The sequence below is a fragment of the Poecilia latipinna genome, unplaced genomic scaffold (assembly GCF_001443285.1).
Source record: "Poecilia latipinna isolate Pla-1442-1.1 unplaced genomic scaffold, P_latipinna-1.0 Scaffold3383, whole genome shotgun sequence".
Classification (NCBI taxonomy): Eukaryota; Metazoa; Chordata; class Actinopteri; order Cyprinodontiformes; family Poeciliidae; genus Poecilia; species Poecilia latipinna.
In genome coordinates this window covers 5,178-28,541 of record NW_015115999.1, presented here as the reverse complement: position 1 = coordinate 28,541, position 23,364 = coordinate 5,178, and the positions used below count along the sequence as shown (strand labels likewise).

General features: G+C 40.7%; 1 protein-coding gene across 1 annotated transcript in view; it reads right to left on the bottom strand.

Annotated features, from left to right (window-relative positions):
- The window catches only part of LOC106940837 (cytoplasmic dynein 1 intermediate chain 1-like), a gene marked incomplete at its 5' end in the record, with an annotated part of 32,695 nt that extends 18,527 nt beyond the window's left edge, over nucleotides 1–14,168 (bottom strand). Inside the window, 4 exons of the mRNA XM_015023676.1 lie at nucleotides 7,041–7,166; nucleotides 7,747–7,846; nucleotides 9,257–9,428; nucleotides 14,016–14,168. Of these exons, the coding sequence (XP_014879162.1) occupies nucleotides 7,041–7,166; nucleotides 7,747–7,846; nucleotides 9,257–9,428; nucleotides 14,016–14,168 (551 nt within the window). The remainder of the gene's footprint in view (nucleotides 1–7,040; nucleotides 7,167–7,746; nucleotides 7,847–9,256; nucleotides 9,429–14,015) is intronic.
- Between the last annotated feature and the right edge of the window lie 9,196 nt (nucleotides 14,169–23,364).

The window sequence follows — 23,364 nt, the reverse complement described above, 5'->3', positions numbered from 1 at the left end:
GAAGGAACTGATAACCTGACCTCCGTCACACGGTACAAAATTCCTCTCATAAGCAAAAACTAGCACTACATTGCTCAGCTGGTGCTTTTATTCTAATATGTGTGTGTTTAAATATTTACTGCATACATATTTGTGATGTATTTGTCCAAGTGCAACAGCAACACATATGTTGTTTCCATTTTTAAAAATCCAAAAATATGATTTAAATTTTGCTATTAGCACCGTCAAAACTGGAAAATAAACACGTGAATCCACTTGAATAAACAAACACAAACACAGAACGTCCATGTCCTCCACTCGCTCTATTTTCCTCTACAAGTCACCACCCTACATAAACATCTCTACCCCACATGAGTAATGACAGAGAGAAGCTAAATCAAATCAAGAGACCCCTCAATTTGCTCCATATGTTAGTTTAACTCAAAAGCCCTATCAGTGTCGCCATCTTAAGAGGAAAATTCCCAAATAAACTCTGAGTCCCCTTTTTGAGAAACCGCAGGTCATGCCACCATTCCCCTCATGTACAGTCGGGCTTAGTGGAGGTGCTACCGAAAATTAAGACCGGGTCTGTCCCAAAGACGGCAAGATGTACGACAGAAACTTGGGCGTTTTCACAAATGTCATTCTGGCTACATTATATGGATTTTTCTAAATTCATCTTATGCAGTCATGCCCACAAATAGAGTGAATTATATGGTCAACTAGTTACTGACTGGAAGTTTTTCAGTTAAAATATTCTATAATTTAGCGGAACACGTACATGGCTTTGATCTAATTGTCCTTAAATTGTAAGCCTCTGCCATCGGTTAGTTAACTCACTGCATGAGTTGGAGGGAAATTATGTGCCGTCTAAAGTACTCAATGCAAAACATATTTTGGGGCAGGTACCCTCCATATTTAACAGCAACATACATACAGAAGCCTGGTAAGAAATTCACTGTTATATTCCAGCAGCATAATCTCATGCTGAATAATTTACAAAAATGTAATCTTTTATTGGTGGACGTTCAATCAGTGAGAAAAAAAAAATCAAAAAACGCTCAACATTAAGAAATACTTATTCTCATTTCTAACAAGTCAAACAATTCCAGTTGAATAAATGTAACTCATTTACTACTTCACTTTTTCAATAGCTACATTTTTAGCTGCAAAATATCATGGAGTAATACAATAATGCTATTATAGAGTAATAATATTGGTACTAAAGAAAGTGACAGAGATTTCTCAAGCTGCATGGAGCATAAGGGCGCAGGAGAGCCCCTCCCACACTTGTTACTGGGAACCTTCGGGTCAGCTTCATGACAGGAAGCAACTACAGTTTTCCTACACTTACAAGAAAGGCTAATTTGCTTGTTTGGAAATTTTCACAGTTGCAAAAACCATGGGCAGTCATGGAAACTAAAGGAGCCACTAACATACTTCCAATGTTATACTGTAATGAGCAAGACGACAATTCTGCTCACTCCATTTTCCAAAACAAGCAAGTTTACTTGAAAACTACTACAGAATTATTCTGTTATTGCTTAAGCTTTGTGTCTAAATCCAAATGGCTTTATTAAAATAACATTTTTCTAACTGTAACAGTAAGCATCCAATATGGAGTAGGGATAATTGCTGGAGTTTAGTTTTACATAGATGCATTTAGATTCAGTTTCACATTTTTTAAATCTTTGTGACTATAGAGTGATACTTTGAAAGTGTGGTATTTTTACTTACGGTTAGCATACCGTGAGAATCTCACACAGTCTACTCAGCAGTACAGTCTGGTAAGCAGCACTAGCAAAAACAGCTCGCTGGTACGACTTTCAAGGATAAAAGACACCGTCAATCTTGTAATTCGGCTCACAGTAAGATGGCAATTAGCTAAACCAATTTTTATAAATGTCTTTCTTTTTTTTTTTTACTGAATCAAATACAGCTTAAATTTCACAAACTAAAAGAGAGCTTTTCTTTATTTCATTTCCTAGATGTGTTAGTCACACGAGCACATCTGTCTAAACAGTGTGATTGCATCGTGATAACAAAACTAACTCGATGCCAGGCCTGACATTTCATTTCCAAACTCAAAGTGGCTCTGCGGATGGTTTCTTTTTTTTATCTCACATGCAGAGGAGGTTAGACACCTGCTAAGTCATCTCCTGTTTGACCAAAAGAAGAGGATGTAGACACACTGGGCGACACTCCTGCTGTCAGAACAGTTGGGTTTTATTTCTATCCTCGGGCAAAGTCTGCTGTGATTGTGTGTGTCTGACGAAGAAAGTCACTCAAGTATCATCCTATGTTCCTTCTACACCAACAACTGGGATTTGGCAGTTCTGACAGCCTGCATTATATCATGGAGAATTGTTCTGTAAAGGGTAAAACACAAACAGTGCACCACGATGAAAGACGGCACCCGACAAGGGAATGTAGAGAAACAAAGCTGGCGATTGGTCATTTGTTGTTTACTATAGCACTAAAGTGCTGAAAGTCAGTTCAGATACACGGAAATTAAGTGAAAGTGCTATTGAAATGAAAGAAAAGTCCTAGTAGAGAATGCCAGATAGCATGTCTTCCCAATCTCCGTGCCGTATCCCTCGTCTCCCTCTGGCCTCCGCCCCTCTATCTCTCTTACCGCACTCATCTGTTTTCAACTCTGCCTTATCAGGACCAGATGGATCCCACTGTCTCTCCCTGCATCAAGGCTACGCAGCCTCGCCTCTCTCCCGACCACCTTTCTCCCCCTGGCTTCGCTCATTTATGACACCCCACAGATTTTGTCACTCTGCGGTTTCTGGCACGGACCAAGGATTACCGAGCCAGAGTCTCCATTTCACCGAGCAAACAATGGAGCATAAGAACGAGGAAGAGGCTCTGGGAGCACATACCGGGCCCTTTTCCCTCTGTCTCTTGGATCTGCTTTTCCAGTATTTTCCGGCATTTTTGCTTGGATTTTTTTTCCCCCACCCGAAATTAAAGAAAAACACGCTGAAATGTTTTTCCTTTTACAATATTCTAATTATATGGACATGCACACTTATTTTAAAGTACGGTTTTTGTTTCACAGCAAATCACATGCAAGACTGTGTCAATTTGCTTCAGTTTTGGCCGTTTTTGAGAAAACTAACAACATAAAAAAAAGTCACTTTCTCCGAAATATGTGCTGCAGCTCGGTTCCAGGCCTCGGAACTGGCGTATTCATTACAAAACAATGCTTTTGTTGATACTGCTGATGTCTTCTTTAACTGAGAATTAAAATAAATGACATTTTGGTATATACACTGACGGCTTTCTTACAGACATCACTGATTACTTGGCAAGGTTGCCGCAGCGGCAAAGGCAGACAATTGGAAGAAACGGCTCTGGATGGATCACATGTAGGCTCCCATTTCTAGTCTTAATGATTTGTACAGATGTATAACAGCAATGAAAATAGATGAGTGTGGATATTTCCTTCTTTTTCCAGCATCTTGCACATAGAGCACATTTGGTTGTTCGTCCTAAATCTGCTGTAACACTGTTATCTATTTTTGCTATATGTGCTGTTTTTTTCAGGGAAACAACAAGGATATAAATATTAAGGATCAAGACATATTATTTCTTTTGTGTCCTCCCTTTAATGAACCCACTTTCTGAATAACTTTAGATCAATTCTGCACATCCTTTTACATTTAATCTTCAACGCCCTGCACAAGACAGTGAGGGGAACTGACAGTGAACTCATTGTGTGAGATCTCTGCTGAAGACAGGGAACAGAGCTCTGAACACACACCCTTCTCGTGAAGTTTTTGAAGTGCCGCCATTAGTCTTCACCTACTGGTAAATGGCGTCCTGGCATTGAAAGCTGTTTTTACATTAACTCATTGTTTTACCTTTTTTATGTTCTCTATTATCTGTTTAATGATGTTTCTGCCCAACGCTGAAGATCGCAGAGAATCACTGTCTTCCTTTGCTCCGCTTAATTCATCGTACGATGAGATTGCAATAATTCCATTTGAATTATGACACAGTTTCTGCATCCGTCTCTTCCAACACTTCTTTCCGCTCCGCTCCATACAAGCTCCATTTGTGGGAATCAGACATCCTGGAAGTGCCAGCGTTTCCGATAGCAACGCAGAGGATATTGATAAAAATATGACTGAGACCAATGAGATGTGACAGTAGCGGCGGGGGTTGTCAAAGGGAGGCGTGCGGTCGGGGGAGTTGAGGCAGAGGTTTTGAGCCAAATGGGCCCCTTTCATGTGGTGCAACTCTGCCCACTTGAGAGGCTAGTGTGAAGTTACAAGATTGGACCCAACTGGGATGAGGCGATGATGGGTCCCACTGTCAAGATGGCCGTGACGAGAGGAGCCACGCTGGTAGCAGAATCCGCAGCAGATGCAAAACCTTTTCTGCAGTACAAACCCCTCCCCACACACTCTCAACATTGCAGGTTAATGGCTCCAGAAGTGGGGTCACAATACTTACTCAGTTCATGTCAAATAAAATCTAGGAAAAAAAAAAAAGGCTGATTACGAATCATGTTGAAATGAATTACTAGGCTGAACAGTTTCGCGTTTTGAGTTCAGGGTTTGTTCAGTTTGTAAATTACTGATTTCAGTGAACATAATGTTGCTGCACAAATTATATACTTTTGAATTGTTATAAAAGGATAATACAGCCAGAAAATATACACATCTTGAACATAAGTAAATAAAGAGACTATTGCTGATGTATAAAACAAAGGATGAATATAAAAAATACAATTTCAGACTACTGTGAAGAACGGTGAAGGATCTGTGATGCTGTGGGCCGGTTTCTTTTCCAAAGCCCCAGAAAATCTTAAGGTGCATCTTTTTAAAAACGCTGGAATGTTATATACAAATCTGAAATGACAGTGCCAATATGTCTATAAATAGGATAATGATTTTACACATATTTACAAATTGTTTTTTTTTTTTAGAATAAAAAGTGTAAACCAAAGCAGTCAAAGCAGCTACAGGAACAGACACAAATACAGAACAAAAGGAATTAAAACATTAAGTGTAATTTTAATCGCATTTTTTTTTTAATTTGACATATGTTTTAGCAAACCACAATCTGTTTTCAGTAAGTAGTCTAACACAGTGCAACACCAAAGCACCGTTTAATACGGCTACGATATTTATGCTAGATTCCCACAGCGCACAGCCCCAAACAATGCAGACGCTTTGCCAAAACATAAACCTCCTCATTACAATCAATCACATCGAGATTTTAGAGACGTAACGCCTGCAGTACCTGATTGGTACAGCTCTGTATACACTGGAGCTCTGTAAAACTTTTACAAGGCACCGAAAATCTTGTTCTATTCAATTTCTCTGTATGCTTCCCTCAACGAAGCTCTCCTCACCTATGAGCCAATTAATCCTATCTTAAACTTTATAAAGCTTATTTCTCGCCTGAAAAGCTCAGGCTTTGTCTGTTCTATGAACACACATTGATAAGAAAAAAAGAAAGAAAGAAGCCTGACCTGGGGCCCCAGAAATGTAATCTTCAATCAATCATAGTCTTAAACAATAAACCCCAAAGCTAAATCCAACCTCAACCACAGACCCACTTTATGCTTACATAGAAATCGAGAGTTATGCAGAGTTCAGGTATTACCTACCCATCTATCAGGTGAAGGAAAATCTGAAAACAAAACAGGATTTGGTAGTATTTGCCAATGGCAGCAATGTGGCGTGACAAAGCATGTGGGAGTGTGTCATAAGGGTGTAGCCAACAGCTTGTAAAATTACAGATGCAGGGGAGAAGGGGCATATGGCTAGACTCTGTTATTCTTGCTACAGACAAGAGGTGGAAGTCAAAAGACAAAAAAAAAAAAAAAAAAAAGTTCGGAAGAGGTACCAGACCCTGTGGTTTGGCAGGTTAAACAGCAGAATATGGTTGCACTTTAAGAGCCATCTGATCCACAGCTAACTAGAGCCACAGTTCTGTTTGGACAAGGTACCAAAGAGAAAAGAAGGAAAAAAAAATATTTCACTTTCCATAGTTCTCCCCATGCCATGGCAGAAGAATTAATGATCTATGCTTTATTACTTGTTTCTTCCTCCCTTGCCTTTTTTTTTTTTTTTTTGCTGTTTTTTTTAGACTCCGTTTTTTAAACTTCTTATGAAAAAAATCAGGAACTTTGTCTTCAATCTTCTGCAGCCTGTAACAGTTTTTTTTACAGGATTCCCCTGTATTCAACTCCATCAACTCCAACTCCAAAAATAAACATATAGATGATATACTGAGCCTTTTACTTGTCTACAGCTGGACGCTGACAATTCACGCATCGGCATGAGCTGAAACCACACTGTTAATAAACTCAAAACTACATGCACTGAACATATTTCATCTAAGAACCGCATGGAAACTCTACACAATGCTACAGCGACATAATGCATGGCTATAATCTATCTGTGCAACCACATGAAGTTCAGCAGTAGCATAAATTATGGTGCAGGAAAATAATTAGACGCTCCAGAGGTGTGGAGGAAACGTCTACGTAAATGCAGTACACATGTACTGAGTGGATAAAGCTTGAAACGGAGAGTGTACGCTTATTTCTAACATCACTTAAACACCAAAGTAGATAATTAATGCAAGTGATTTTCACAGTTTTGTATGAGGAAGACTTATTGCAGTGTCCTTGTGGGAGGATCAGCATGGGTGGGCTAACAGGCACACATGCAGCGTTGGATTAGAAAGTGGTACACCACATCGTTTTATGACCGAGACATCTCTACACGGCCCTGCCTGTTTGATGGGACCTTTGACGGTCCTCCCCCTCAATCATCTTGCTCCCTCTTTGCTCGTTCCATCAAGTTTCTTTGTGTCATTTGCGATTAACGTCACAACCATCCACGAGTCTTCTTCCTCCCTAAACCTCAGTTTCTTTTTAAAACTGGCCTTTTCCTATCTAAAATGTCAGATGAACGTAAGTAGAACTTCCATTTAATTCACTCTAACGAACAGTATAAAAAGATGTTGTGCACACCTCAAATAGCTATGGTACTGTGTAAAAATGTAAGTGTAAGTTTAAAGGTTTAAAGTACCTGACAGTGAAAGATGTACTCTGGTGTAGCCTTCTTAAACTTGATGTTCCACACCAGGGCAACGCCATCCGGTTCGTGGGGAGCATCTTCATTGTTATTGTAGGACGCAACCAGTAATTCAGGATACTGCAGGAGAAAATGAAAGACACCACAAGGGTCAGAGAAAGGATGACAGAGAGACACGCGTTTAAATAAAAAGAATCAATAGAAAGATCATCTCGATCCATGTAATTCTTTAAACTGCCGTCAAGTTGTTCCTGCCTTCCCATGTTGGTGTTTAGAAAGACAGGTGTTAAGTGGGTCTAAGCTTGAGATAATGAAGTAGATTTGGTGAAATATCAAGTCCTGTCTCGTTTTTAGCTACGAATTTCACTCTTGATTTTCTCCAGTTCCGAAAACATCCGTCTGCGCTTTTAATTTATATAGTGTGCTTAACTTAGTGAACCAAATCACGGAAATAAATACATTTGTCAATAAGTTGTCCGTATGCATACATGGCATGTTAGAGTTGCAGCGTGCATGCAATGATGTTTTTCAACATGTCATTTTGTCTTCCTATGCCACTGAAACTAAAGGCAGACACTCGATATTGTGAAGGGAATCTTAGACTCAGAACAAGAGGAAATTAATCAAATAGTAAAAGTGTCATATGGCATTATTGGGTGAGATTTAAATAAACTGAAACACAAAAAATATCAGGTCTCACCTGAGGGGACCAGTCGAGGCAGGTAATAACACGATGTTTGGACCAGTGCTCATCGTAGAATAGTCTGCAGAAGGACAGACTAGAGCCACTTCCCAAGTCTCTGCAAGCAGACAAGATGACGAAACTTGAGATGAATCAAAACCAAATCCAGATCCTCTTCCAAACAAACACAGGTAAAATCGCATCAGGTTGAAAGCATGCACCTGCTGGTGCATGACGAGATCGTAACAACCCAAATAATATCATCAGATCATAAAACTAAGACCTTTACAAACTAAATATCTTAAATATCTTAATGTTTTAAATCATTCCATTCCAGTGTAGCTTTGCCTGTTTGTTGGTGTTCTACTGGAAGATAAACCTCTGGTCCTGTTCCAAGGTTTTTAAGCCTCTAACGTTTTCTTCCATGTTTGCTTGCTACGTACAGTAGTTCTACCCATCTTCTCATCAATTCTGTCCAGGCTCCCCGTCACAGCAAAAGAAAAGCATCCACATCCACAAGCATCTACTGAGACCGAATGTGTAGCCTCATTGGTGTTGTCAAAATCCATTCACAGGCTCCAAACAAGGTTAAACAGTTTTACGTCTCCTAAGGGGCAGGAAGAAAACTGTGTGCCTTGCTTGTCATCTTAGAGAGTCTGTAATTTCAGCCAGCGATGATCATATTCCTTGGGGTCAAACTACATGTTGCTCTGTTATGTCACTGACCACAGCAGCAATCTGTACAACAAGAAGTTATTTCTTGGTCTAAAACCATCCATGACAAAACTGAGAGGACAAAGCAACTGGACTACAAGCAGGGTTTTTTTTTTTTTTTTTTTGGAGTACTAATTAACAAAATATATATGCGCCATTCTTACAGTGTTGGGTGAGACTGTATATAATAAAACAAGGCAGTGGAATGTGAGTTATGTACTTATGCTCTTAAAAGCACATTGCTGGGGAGAAGAAAAAAAAATAACAGGTCCGATCTTGAGCAATGGGCTACGGCCTCTTTTAGACATAATCTTTATTTGACCACAGGCTTCATACTTCGCTGTGGCTGCAGCGGTCAAAGTTGAAGTAAATCAGTAAAAGCAGTTGTTCCATAATAGCAGCGCAGTAACCTAAAACAGCTTTGCACTTCTGGCTAGAACAACTCCAGCCGGCGGCTTGATAACCTCTATTTTGGAAGCAGTCGCTCAGATGGCAAGACAATGCTCTTGTAAGAAGCAACGGATGTCACTTCACAGGAATCTTTAACCATCTGAGAGTGTGACCTCACTATGAAAACATGCTTTTCAAAGAGCAAAGCAGCTCCCGGGCCCCAAGTGGGACACGGTGGGTTTGAGTCACTTTTAGCACATCTGCAATTTGGAAAAGTGTCAATAGATGCTTGGTGTGTGGACCAAATTCACTTTGCATCCCCATTCTTTTTAAAAATATGAACAAATAATTGCTTTGGGGTTTTTTTTAATGATGGGATTCAAACTTTAATTGAATTTCTGGCAGATGCATCAAAAATTCTCACCCCTCTTTGTCCTCAAGGTCACGGCCGCTGTAGTCGAATAAGATGTCACTGTCCTCAGCGAGCGCTCTTTCCATCACCCGGATGCTACAGTCGAAAAAACTCTGAAACTCTGACAAGTGCAGGATCTGTTGCCTTTCCTCTTCCGTCAGTTCCCGCAGAACAGGAAAAGAACCTACAGTAAAAAAAATTTAAAAAAAGACATCATAACAGGAAATAAAACTGAAAACTCGTACAATGTCTTGTTCGTATTTCACCCAGAATCCACACAATCAGTGCTGCCACTTCGCCCACGCGCATCGCTGCGCGTAGCGCACCAAGTGGCTGGTGGCAGGTTCATTTGTCATGAATCAGGTTCATGACAAATCATCAAATTAAAAAATTTAAATTGTTACTGTTGTAATAAAAAAAACTGCAGCAAAGCATCAAGTTATTCCCTCTTCAAACAACAATAAAATACTTTGAACGCATAAAAATCATGAAAAACTGATTAATACAAAAGCACCAAGGACATGAGAAATGACCCCAGCTTTTGATTTGTTTAATGTTTTTTTTTTGTTTGTTTGAAACAGACACTAACTCAAAGCCATAAAAGAAATTAAAATGTTTCTTTTAGTGTTTTTGTAAATAGAACAAATATTTCAAAAAAGAGTTTACTATGTGCTTGCTTGAAAGTGATAGAATTACATAAAGACCCATTATAGCATTGTGGAAAAAAAAATTAAAATAAAGAAAAACAACTTATATTTTGGACACAAGTAAAAGAAACACTTGTTCTGGATGTAACAGATATAACTTTTTCTTCTACCCACTACTTACTTTTCTCCTTCTTTCCACCACCCAAAAACATGTTGTCACCTTGAGTGGAGAGACATGCTGACCATATTAAAACTGGTCGCTAGTCATGTGTTAAGTATCTCTAAGCGACCAGATGTGACACTTTCACACCAATCTAATAATAGTCAAAGGCTGCTCTTAATCAAAATACCATATTCTCATTAGAGTGGATCTCTCTCACTCGGTCCTGTTGTTGCTGCGCTACAGCTTGGTCTGGTAAAGTAATTGTAAGCTAGCATATTAGGCCCTGCAAAAAGGGATTAGCACTTTAAGACTGATATCCTATTAATATATGCTTGACATTCTTATTTTGAGAAAGTAGTTGCTGAGTTGTTCTGTTTTGTTCACAGAGTTTAGTGAGAAACACGGCTCACCAGGCTGGTTAGTTAAATGCAGAAGAAGCCCAAGTAACCATGGAAACATTTTTTTTTTTTTTTTTATGGCAACAGGGTGAAAGAAAATAACGAGTGGGAAAAAAAATACAGTAGGATCAATTTCTATGTTAGTGGAAGAAAAATGATGATGGGCAATGCAGTTAGCTAAAAAATTAAAAACAAAAACACTCGTTAAACATATATTAGTTTGTGAGTCAGTACACAAATTTGTTATTACACAGTTTGGGATTCAGGCCACTTTTAAACCTGGACTGAACGGTAATCATGGAAACTTTTAAATAGTTTTTTATTTGAAACTTTTACTGTAATTGTGGAAAACGAGGATTCCTATTCCTATACTGACACACCATGGGAGATGCATTATTTTTGCCACACTCCCACTTCTAGGAGACAGATAAGTGACAACTGAAAACATATTAATTTGAGAAAGCAAAAACAAATGAAGTAAAGCCTGGAAAAAAAAAAAAACTTGACTGATTTACAGTTTTAATTAAAAATGCCATTGCTAGCATTTTTTTTTTTTTTTAGAAAAATAAACAAACAAAGGCACTGTCCTCTCTGCTTCTTCAAACAGATTAGCATTCTCTTTATCTCAATGAAAACCAGAACCAGAACATCATAAACTACAGGCAGTTTTAATGGATGTTTCCAAGTAAAATCCTTCAGCGAGAACTTCATAAACAAGAGAAAAACAAAGCCCTGTGAGCGGCCCGCTTCCCTTTGAACGTAATGGCTGCACAGCAAGGCGTCCGGTTTTTGAAGTCACTGTCCCCTAAGCGCACACGGCCTTTTACGCACAGACACGCATGCATGCAGGCACACATGTATCGACCTTTCCCCCTGCCTCTTGACTTTGATCCCCTCATCCCTTTGTATGTTCTTACGAGTTGTCAGAAAAGACCCAGTGAATCGAGTGGCACAGATCAAAGGCTGGGCTTTCTAATAGGCCAGGATGAGACGGGTGATTGTGTGTTTACGAACGCGTGCTGCAGCCAAAACAAAAAAAATAAAAAATTCACTTTATTCAACTGAACATACATCTGCAGCTTTATATTAATACACCCCAAAGGCCTTGTGTATTTTTTTTCTATTATAAACTACACAAACCTTTCACATGGTCTTGCACACAAACACACTTGTCTTTCCTTTGAAATGTGGCCAGAGGGTCAAGTGACACGTTTTTAATCAGCGCTGACCCCCACATGCCATGGAGCTGATATGGCGGACCCTCCTTAACCTCAACCTCAACTGTAACCTACCCCCTCCCTCCAATCAGATACAGCCACTGACTGGGCAAAAAAAAAAAGAAAAAAAAAAAAAAAAAGAAAGACAGTGTCACACATGAGCGGCCGCGTTTCATCACAGACTCACCAGCAACATGCGAGAAGCTGAGAGGCAGGAAGACTGCAGGGGAAAGAATGAGAGCTTTTGTCTTTTCTGTAATCTGTAATAACAATGTGATATATATATTTTTAAATAACCCCCCCCCCCCAAAATATGTAGTGTTGTCAAAAATGTTGATGAAGAAAGAAAGCGGGAGGAACATTAAAAAAAACTAGAAAATGAAAATTTGTTGTATACTTATTTGTATAGTATTGTTTTTGCCGAGTGATTTATTACACATCGAGTCTAGAAAGATAAGAGGGGATGTCATTGATTACAGGTATTATCACACAATGTTATTTAAATAATCTAATGATTTAGACTAACCTATAAACCATTTAAACTTATGAAATTAGTTATGACAATCTTTACAGATAGGACAATCTAAAAAACACCAGAATTTGTCAGTTGATTAATTTTTTGTTGTTGTTTTTTTATTTTTTTTTTAGAAAAGTTTAAAATGGGACAGTTTGTAAATATAATAGCAATCGTACTGATCTCATCATCAACGATTAATTTTTCATTTTTTGAGCTGATGTTCTGTCATTTTCAGTAATAGTTCCCCGACCCGTAAGTAGAAAGATGTCATATCATCCTGAGGTTGTTGCAGAGAGCAGTGCGAGCCAACAGCTAATGAGGCGTTCACTGTCTGCTTTAGCTGACTTTAGTCATTTAAAACTCCATATCTAAATGTTCAGATCAGAGGGGAAACAGCTTCCACCACTCCAGGGATGCTGTCAAGCTGAAGAAGGAGTCCTATCGGGCCTTTTTGACCTGTGGGACTCCAGAAGCAGCTGATGGGTACCGGCGGGTGAAGCGGCATGCGGCTCGGGTGGTTGATGAGGCAAAAACTCGGGTGTGGGAGGAGTTTGGAGAGCCCATGGAGAAAGACTTCCGTATGGCGTCGAGGCGATTCTGGTCCACCATCCGGCGTCTCAGGAGGGGGAAGCAGTGCAGCACCAACACTGTTTATAGTGGGGATGGTGTGCTGCTGACCTCAATTCGGGACGTTGTGGACCGGTGGGCGGAATAATTCGAAGACCTCCTCAATCCCACCAACATGCCTTCTGTTGAGGAAGATGAGCCTGGGGACTCTGGGTTGGGCTCTCCAATCTCTGGGGACGAGGTCGCCGAGGTGGTCAAAAAGTTCCTCGGTGGCAGGTCCCCTGGGGTGGATGAGATCCGCCCGGAGTTCCTTAAGGCTCTGGATATTGTAGGTATGTGTTGGCTCACGCGACTCTGCAATATCGCATGGACATTGGGGGCAGTTCCCCTAGATTGGCAGACTGGGGTGGTGGTCTCCCTGTTTAAAAAGGGGGACCGGAGAGTATGGTCCAATTACAGGGAGACCAGGGAAGTCAATTTTGACTTCCAATGATTCACTTCCTGCTAAAGAGCCCCCTGGTGGTTGAAGAAAAATCCACAGAAAAGCCGCACCGGGCTATAAGCCGCCGCAAGGATCAAAGCGTAGGAAAAAAGTAGCGGCTTATAGTCCGAAAAATACTGTATATTTTATTCATTAAAAATTGCTAATTATAACATATATTTTAATCTTAGCAATAAATATGATGGAAAAATGTTGCAATAGAATAGCAATAGAAGAAGTAGGGAGTGAGAAGATATTGTGCTGCTTTCAAACATAAGCTATAACAATTTACTGCCTCTGCTAAAAGTTATGAAAGAAGTTTATTCGCTGCTGTGGCTAAAGAAGATATATACGATGGTGATTAAAAGAAATTTAGTCAGTATTGCATTTGAGGTGTTTTTACATATAGCTAAAGGTTTTTTCAAAACAATTTGATCTCCATCTTTGCTTAAACAGCACTGGAGTAGGAGGTGTATACTCTGGTACACTATTAGTTTAAAATAACTTTAGAAGTAGAGATGTTATTATGTTTGTTATTCTGCTACTCCGTGTCTTCTTTTCTTTTACCTTTATGTTCAAATTTAACAGAGAACCTTATCTTATTCTTACTTTTTTATCATCTTTATTATCATCAACTTATTTGTTTGTGAATATGGGATAGCGTTTTGCAGCAGTGAACACAAACTGTCTGCATTTTCACCACTACTATTGGAGTAAGTAAAGAAGTCAGTAGTAACCACAATTCAAACTTTTGCACAACATATTCAGATATCCTCCATACCATCTTTGCTCTCCTTGTTGTCATCTTCATCCCGCAGCTCGGCCTCCGGGCCCGGCTTTGCCTCCAGCATCTCTTCATCTTCCTCTTCCTCCTCAACTGAAAGAGAGTAAAGGAAGAAGAAGAAGTAAAAAAAGAAAAACAAGCGAGAGAGCACTCATGTTAATCAACAGCTGTTCCAATTTTCCCCGACCTCCCTCTGCGTGCCTCCTCCCCCTGCTTCTTAACAAAATAATCATTCCCAGACATGCGTCGGTACACCTGACTAACATTCACCCCAAATGGGTTGCATTTACAAACAGAGAGGTGCTTGTAGTTGAAGCATGAATGCAGCTCAATTTCAGTCGGTTACATGTGTAAGTTAAGGTACTTTGCAGTGGGAACAGATATTTCAAAAGGGAACCTGCTTTTGAATTCTTCGATTGGACATAAACAGCCTACATGACTGAGCGCACTGGTCAACGCGAACCCAAATCACAAGCACACACAGTCCACAGGAAATGTAAGTCTTGAGCGCTTTCCTCTTCCACTCTTGACCTTCGACCCGCTGGAATAGAGACCCTGTGATGTGTATGTGTGTGTGTAAGAGGGGATTCCCTCTGCGTTTACTCTAATCAGGCTCCGCAATTATGTTTGACTCTCCAGGATTTATACTGAAGTCAATGCGGCGTGTGTGTGTGTGTGTGTGTGTGTGTGTGTGTGTGTCTCGGGTTCAACTCTGAAGGGTTACTGTCAACACAGGCACCTGCTTGTCAGCTACTGCCCCCGCCTCCCCTCGGGGTCTGTGTAGGTAACCTTCGCCAACCTCTCCTCGTTTCGGCAGCGCCCTCCCTCTGAAACAGATGCCGATAGTCGGGGGGCCCTCTCCGAAGACCTCTTAACACCCTGACACCGCGACCAGACACCTGTGGTCCGCCGGCGCGCACGCCAGACACACACACACACACACACAATCTGGCTTTCTCTCCCTCTCACACACACGCAAGCGGGGGCCCTCGCCCGCGGTGCCAGGGGCGGCGAGGGGTTAACTGGCAGGGTCGAGCTGACAACAGTTGCTCAGTCCAGTGGGAGGAAGTGACTACATCACACCCTCAGAAATGCTGCGCGCAGACACATGCACACGCAGACATGTCAGAGTGTGTTTAACTCAGCTGGAGCGCGGCCTAGGGCACCGATAAAACCACTCACTCGAGGGCTACTTTTACTCAACTGTCTCTTTATCGCTTGCACCGAGCTAAGCTTTTCATAAACTTCCTGCTTTGATTCAATTCTCGGTCTCTACGCGAGTTTGAATGTATAAAAAATACAATTTTAACCCTTTGATGGCCTCTTTTTGGACCATTGGATAATGAATGAATGAATGAATGAATGAATTTACCTTATTAATTCCAGTAGGAAATTCACATGAAAACATGGATGGATGGATGATCTGGAAATACAAAAAATTTTCTAACTAATTTTCTATTCTCATATAAGCAGTGAGCCAGACTTCAGAACGGCCTTACAGAGGTAGTAGCTAAGGGTCCCACGTTTTTTAGGGGACAGGAGGCATATAGTTAATCTTTTTTTTTTTTAAATAAATGCATGTTTTTCAGACATTGTATTTTATCTAAGAGTCATAGGACCATGTTGGGTGCATCGTAAAAATATTTTTGAGATTTTTATGACTAAACAGTAATCAGTTGTTTGAAAATTATGAAGTTAGAATATTCTTTTAGGAACAACATGGACGTATTACTTGTACCATACATCAGTTCATATAGTTTTACTTATTAATGTAGTGTAATTTGCCTTAGAATATATTTCTATTGGACTGGGCACCAAAACGCCAGCCCAGGGATCCCCATCTCTGTAAATTCGGCCCTGCTTATCCAGCCCTGGAAAACACTGAAATTCAACAAACTTTATCCAGAAACTCTATTAAAAAATGTTCTTGCATCATGTAACCGATCCAGAAGCTCGGTTATCAGTGTGATAAATCCTTGATTTAATTATAATATTAGCTTCCACAACACATCCTTCCATAACTCTGTCCACGTCTGTTTGTTTTTTTGCCTTTACTTCTTCCACTAAAACAGGCTTGATATATGACTTTAATTTTCATTCTGTATACATAATAAATGACTAAGCTAAATCAAATACATGGTGTTCAGCCTAGATCCAAGTTGGTGGTTAACAGCCAGTAGTCCTGATCCAAACACCAGTGACCCACCAGTGAGGAGGAGAGGCCAGAGAAACACAGACAGGCAGACTGCCAGACTAACTTCATGTCTGAGCAGCTAAAACAGATTTTAACAGAGCACACAGCAGTAGCACTATTTTCAGCAGTTTTTTTTTTCTCTCTTCCTTAAAGTGTTATTTCTCTCTGGTGTGGAGTTTTTTTTTTGCGCATCTGTCAATCATTTTCCCCCTCAACAAACTGCGGTTATTAAACCAAAAAGTGTCAGGAGGTGAAAAAAAAAAAAAAAAAAAAAGGAAAGCAGGAAGATACATTACACACACAGCTACTATTCTTCTCTATTTTCTTGACCTTATGTGACTGGTCCGGTGGTTGGAATGTGTGGTGATGGGGATGGGAGGAGTGTGAGGAGAGGAGGGAGACCACATTGAGGAGCGGTCAAACTGTCAGTCCGTGGGACCACAGGAGTCTGGAGCAAAGGAGCTTGATTCATGGCCTATGGGTTACCTCACGGAAGGGAGACGGTCCAATTCCCGTACGAAGATACTGCTGATGTCTCTGCCAATGGCCATGCATCAAGCAGTTCTGTCACAGTCCCGCACCAAAAATATCTCCACTATTTCCCTTCAGTGGGATGCTTTCAGAAATGTGTGTTTTTTTTTGTTGTTGTTGTTTTTTCCCCCTCCCTTACGTGCGTTCAGAAGGTCGAGCAAAAACGGGCAAATGACAGGAGATGAAAGAAATAACAAACACAAAACTTTATGTAAAGTGTCGGAGCAAAAAACACGCGGAAAGGATCCACATGGTTTCTTATTGCATTGTAAAAAAGAAGCAGCGACGGGAAATTATAAGAGACAATCTCACAGTGTGAATGTGTCTGCCTGCCATCCCTAAGTATCGGCACATCCTTCCTGTCTCTACCTTATTCTGGTCACGAGACGCTTTCCTTTCTCCACCTGCCGCTTAATACCTCTCCTCGCAGCGGGACGACCGTTTAACTGGTATCCTCCCCGCTCAACGCAGACGGGGGGTCCACCATGATGAAACGCCACTTGGGGGCTCCCGTTTTGGCCGGCCACACGCCCGGGGTAATGATATCCTCGGCGGCCCGAGCGTCTGCATCTGGCTGCTTCAATCTTCTCCCAGCTGCTTACTCATGCTGACCGGGTCCAGTCAATTCAGAGCAGCCCAGCAGGCATGAAGGAGATATATATCGAGGGGTAAAAGAGAGAATACACACACCATCCACACACCTCGGATCGCTTCAAACAACTCGCTCTGGTGCAGCAACAAATGTTTTGTCAGACCAATCTGAAAAGCAAAAAATAAATATGCACCTATTGTTACCCAACACAAAAATACCTCACATGCTCATATTCTCAAATTTTGGAAAAAGGAACTTGCTGTTTAAGACCTCACGTGACCTCACCACGAACGAATGGTCTTAAGTAAGGGATTGAAAACCTCTAAGACACACTGAGATCCGATTGCACCACATTTTGAGGTGTTTTGGGAATGTGTGAGGTCACATTATTTTTGCGGGGTGAATGTTAATGTGTAACGGCTAAACATTTAACTAGCATCCACTACTGATAAAATAAGGGCCAGTTTATGAGTTCTAGAAACTTCAACTACAATATAGTTATTCTGTTGGCAAAGCTGTTTGCATGAAATAAGGCACATCTCTGGTTAAAATGTACTAAAAGCCTAAAAGAGACAGAACATTAACGAATAGCTGTTTTCCTGTAGTCCTGTTTCTTAATTTATGAAGATCAGCACGCCACTGCCTTATTTGAATGTCTTTCCCATTTTGCGCAGTTGCTAAGAGAAATGGGCCTTAGTGTCAAGTCATATTCACAATCCAGTGAATTAAAAGTTCCAGCACACTCTCACCAACTTACAAAAGTAAAACGGAAATTTAAAAATGTATTAAACGTAACGTACAGATTTTGTTGATAACATCCGAATTGCTACCGCTACAAAAGATGCACTGATTTCAAAACAAGTTAAGGATTTTAAAATAACATTTCCGTTCTCGTTCTTCTGTGTTTTTACTGATTTTTACTCAGCTCTCTGATTCCTTATTCGTCCCTCGATTACCCTGTGTCCATTTTGCTCTGTTCTTTTCTTCAGTACCTTTGCGCTGTGCACCTCTTACAGCTGTTCCCCGTATGCAATCACTCACCTGTCTTGTTCCAGTAATCACCTCCCAAGCATAAGCAGCTCTCTGACTCCTTAATCTCGTGTCACTTCCTGTTTTTCTACCAGCAGTTCGGTTTTGGTTGGTTTGAATTTGGGCTGCTCTCCCCATTGAGTTCTGGATTTGTTTTGCTGAGCTGGTTGCTGTTAGTAATTACTAAAAATACTAAAGAGTACATTTTTGTTTCTCATCTGCATACCTGTTATAGCTTAGGTTTCAGTGTAGTAGGGTAATGACATCTTTTTACTACAACAATTAATTTTAGGATACAAGATGAAATGTTACATCTTGCATGGCACAACACAGGATTTCTTTGTTCGGTTTTGCATGATGTGAGGATGTAGGTACAAAAACTTTCCTAGAATCATCCATGGTTGATTCTTATATATTAGGTCTGTTTCAACTAATATGTAGTCAAATATGAATCCAAAATAGCCAGCTTGCATTTTCAGAAAACAAGAAGGATCTTTGAAATGTTTGTTATTAGGGCTCCAACATTATAAGGAGATTTAAACACTGGCAGAAGTTTCAACAGAAATAGTATAATTATAAAGTCCAACAATCCTAATCCTGGAAGTTAAATATCACTTTGAATCCAGCTTGTCCATGTTATTGATATCCCTGTCGACAAAACCAAAACAGCGGAGCCCGAAAATGAATGGCTCATCGATATAAATCTTTACTGCCATAATGAGGTAATGCAAATGCATTTCTAATGACTCCTGTTACGAAAAGCAGTCTAACCGTAAAAATCTGGGACGTTTTGCAGTTCCAGTTGCAGCATCTAACTAAAGTGTAGCATATCGTGTTGCACGATTGTAATCTGGCGTGAATAGTTAACAAAAACATAGGTGCGCGTTGCGGCCATGAAAAATACCTGGAAAGGACGACACACATGCATGAGGAGAACATGCAAACTTCATGCAGAAAATCCCAGCCCAGGATTTAAACCTGAGACCTTCTTAATGTAAGGTATTTGTCATGATCCGTGGTTTTCTGTGTGTTTTTGAGTTTTTCAATGTGTTCCTGTTTCCCTGTGAGTCTCTGTCCTGTCCTCCCCGTTGATTGCTCCCTAGGTGTGTCTCATTCCCTTAATTACCCCGTGTGTATTTATACCCACCTGTTGTCTGTGTTCCTCGTCGGGTCCTTGTCAATTGTCAAACGTTGCAGTCTGCGTCTGTCCGTCTTCCCAGTTGTACTGGTTAAGTCCTGTGTCGACGTCAGTTCCAGTTGATTTAGTCTTCATTGTCAGTTGCTACCGGTGCTTAGCTGCGTGCTAGTTGTTCCTGCCGTGCTGCCTGATTTGGACTATGTGAACTACATTCATCATTAAATTCATCTTCACCATAACCTGGGTTCTCTGCGTCATCTCCTCACCACTTCAACCCCACCTTATGACAGTATTAACTGACCAAATACGCAACACTATTGTTTTTATTCCCTAATAGTTTTCTGGGCCCTTTACAGAGTTCTTCAAAAAATACAATTAAACAATATGCCACCTGACCAAAAGAAGGTTACCAACTGGATGAAAAGAAAAAGGTAAAAATCTTGCCATTATAATCATTCAGCTGTTGATAATGAATTTTCTCTGGAAACTAGTTATTAAACTCTAATGTGTTTTTAACCAAGGTTGTAAGAAACAGATCTGTTTGCTCTGGTAAACCTAAAGTTTTTGATATGTACAATTTTTGTCAGAAACTAACTGAATAAACCAATTCAGGATATCAAGGAAAGTTGTTAAAGAACAATGATAAAACATTATGCTCAAGGCAGAATGTGGTCTGGGATAAAAAGAAAAAGTGAAATGATTTTCAATGTGATCAGTTCAGTATTTGAAAATTAGAAATGTAAAGTAAACATCACACAATGATTAGATCACTTTTGCTGAATTTTCAACCAAACTGATTTTCTATCAAGCACATATTTTGCCAAAACGCCAAAATTTGTCAGCCTCAAAGAGAGAAGCTCAGAGTCCGAAACCACAGAGAGAAAAACTCTTTCATCTGTAATCTGACTCTCTTCTTTTTCTGGACAGAAACAAATCTTGTGGAACTACAAAGGCTTATGGAAACCCAACCAGGGCGAATGTTGCACAAGGGAAAATATGATTGTTTTATTTTTCTTGCTTGTTGTGTTTTGCATGTTTTTGGTTTTGTTTTTCCCTTTAACACCCGAACGCACCAGGTCGAAGGCAGCCCTTTAAGGAGGCGGAGCCCACTGATTGCGGTTCGTAATCAGTGGGTCGGCATGCTGATTGAGGCGATAATAAAAGAAGCCTGGATAGAAGGGGAGTGTGAGCCCTGCAAGCGAAAGAGACGGATCCTGACGAGTGACGGACAAAAGCTGCATCCCAGACATAGAGTACCGAGAGGTGAACTGACGGCTCAACACAGAGAATCAGGGCGGAGGAGGTCCTCTGCCCGCGCCTGTAAGTAGTGTTCCGTCCCAGAGTGTTTACAGGAAATTAGCCTCCCGATGGAGTCTTGGGACAGGATTGCTGGCGCTCTCCCTGTCTCTCTCTTTTAGTTGGGTCTGGCTGTAAAGGATCGTGATACGCCGAAGAGCGGGCAGTGCCGGAGTTTTTAAGAAGTCAGCTGGGAGCTGGCAAGTGGACAAAGGGTGGACGGGCCGCATTCCCTTGGAGCAGCGCAAGTGGAACTCAGCCGAGGATCTGGAACTGGTGACTGCCTGTTACGGAACTTTTTGGGATCTCATAAAAAAAAGAGAAAAGGACTGTTTTTTATTTTATTTTAATCTTTTATATATAGTCACTACTGCAAGTGACTTTTTGTAGTAATAAAAGATCTTAAATTTGACTGTTCCGTTGGTTGGGTTTTCTGAGTTGTTTGCTCCCCCTTGTATCGCGAACTGAGCGTGGAGCCATATTGGTGACACGAACGCTCACCATAATCAAAACTAAAACCGGTATAGCGATATGATGCATTCAGCTACACTGCTGAGAGTGATTACCTCTACATATAGTGGATTCTGCTAAGTAGATGATTGAAATAACGCGGCTGAGAGCGATGGGCTGATCTGTTTGTGGATTAAAGTAAAAACAGACTTAATGAAGACTGATCAACTGCTGGGAGTTTCATTAGCTTAAACATGTTGTACCATTTCTCAGTTGGAGGTTACCTCAGCGCGTGTGAGGGGAAAGATATTGGCTGCATATAAAAGACGCGGACCGTCTATCGCTCCTCTTCTCTTCTGGTACATGAAGCACAATGGCGTGATGCGTCAGAGCAATAAAGTGTTGGCATGTGTCCTGTTTGGTTAGGGATCAAAGCGTCAGCTAAACCTTGATTCTGAACCCAATCCACAGTCGGGTGTTGGTGTTGAAATGCGTTAGCGCATGCCTGGAGCGGTTATCAAAGAGCTGCGGGTGTTTGTGTAAAAGGGAGGATGAGAATGAGCGCCGCTTGTCATCAAATACAGCGAGGGAGGGGAGGGGGGGGCATAACTGCTGACTTATCACGGCAGCATGGAGGTGACTACTGAACTGAACTGAGTCGCGCACGTTTTGAGTCGACAGATCTTGTCCCAGTTTGTGTTCGGCAACAACGAGGAGACTGCGGACACACAGGGAGAATTGCAAAAGAAGAGAAAAGAAAAAACTAGCAGGAGTTTTGGAACTGCACATAAATCAGAATGGATTCGTATCAGAAGTTTGACTTCTGGGCTGCTGAACTGCTGCTCCCATGTTGTGGCCCTAAAAGGACCTAAAAGAACCACAACATGGGAGGTTTGCAGAGGCCAACCCCATTTGAAACCTCCTCTTATGTGGCCCTGACACAACATACGCTAACCCTAAAAAAAGAGTAACTCTAATCCCAACTCGGTTATTTTAAGAAATGAGAGGTTTAAATGGAACGAATGAATGTAAATGGAACTCCAAAATTATTCACCCAACTTCAGGAAAAAGTATTAAGAAACCCTATTTAGAGTTTTTTTTATTATTATTTTTTATTAAGTATTCACAACTTTACATGTTTCACACAATTTGTATTTTCCTGAGATTTTATGTTTTGCATAAGTGGAAGAATACAGAAATATGTGAGGTTTCTTAAAAATCTTAAAATTGTCACCTGCCTTTCTTAATCTGACTGCTACATTCAAATAATATTTACCGCTGAACAAAGTTGGAACATCATTGTCTGTTTGACCTTGGAACACAAATGCAAGACGCATTTTTAAAACAATTTCACAGGTATGAGAAAAGTGCTTTTAAGCTCTTTTTATTGTCGTGTGTATTCTCGAGATTTAGAACAAGTACTCCGTATTACTTGCTGTAGGCTCTGACAGTTAAAACCAGCTATATTCTCCATCTGAGCACAGAGGAAAAACTGCAACCATTTTAGGGACCCCAGTTAGCTCGCTAGGATGGAAAATTGCTGGTTTGGAGCTATCCATTCGTAAAGCCGAGCAGATCTTTTTCTGAGAGGTGAAAGGCCGGTCCAACCTGCTCAGGAATCTTGCTGATCGTCGCACAGACAGACATCGCAGTCGCAACTTCTTGAAAAGACATCACACTGTGAGGGCACAGCGCTAAAATGGCCTGCAAAGTGGGGACATTTGTTGAGTAACCGGTTGGAAAAAGAAAAGAGTTTTGGGCCACGAAGAGCAGATTTTATTCATTTACAAGAGAAAGCCAAGATGCACAAAGAGCCAGGCGCTCATAATCTTTTACAGCCATTTTTGCTAATTTTCCTCAATTTTTCCCTTATTATTTATTCTAATAGAAACGCTGTTGAAAATTCATCATGGTTCATCGAGGAATGATTGCCACAGTAGGGGTAAAAGTATTCCCCCACACACCGACACATTAGCAGCAGGACCTAATGCAAAACTGGCAAAGCTGAAACCCACAGCAGGATTTAGATTAATGCATCTCTTCACCACACTTCCCCACACTGATCAGACTTTGTATATGTGTGTGTGTTCGAGTCTGCATCCACCGTAAACACACA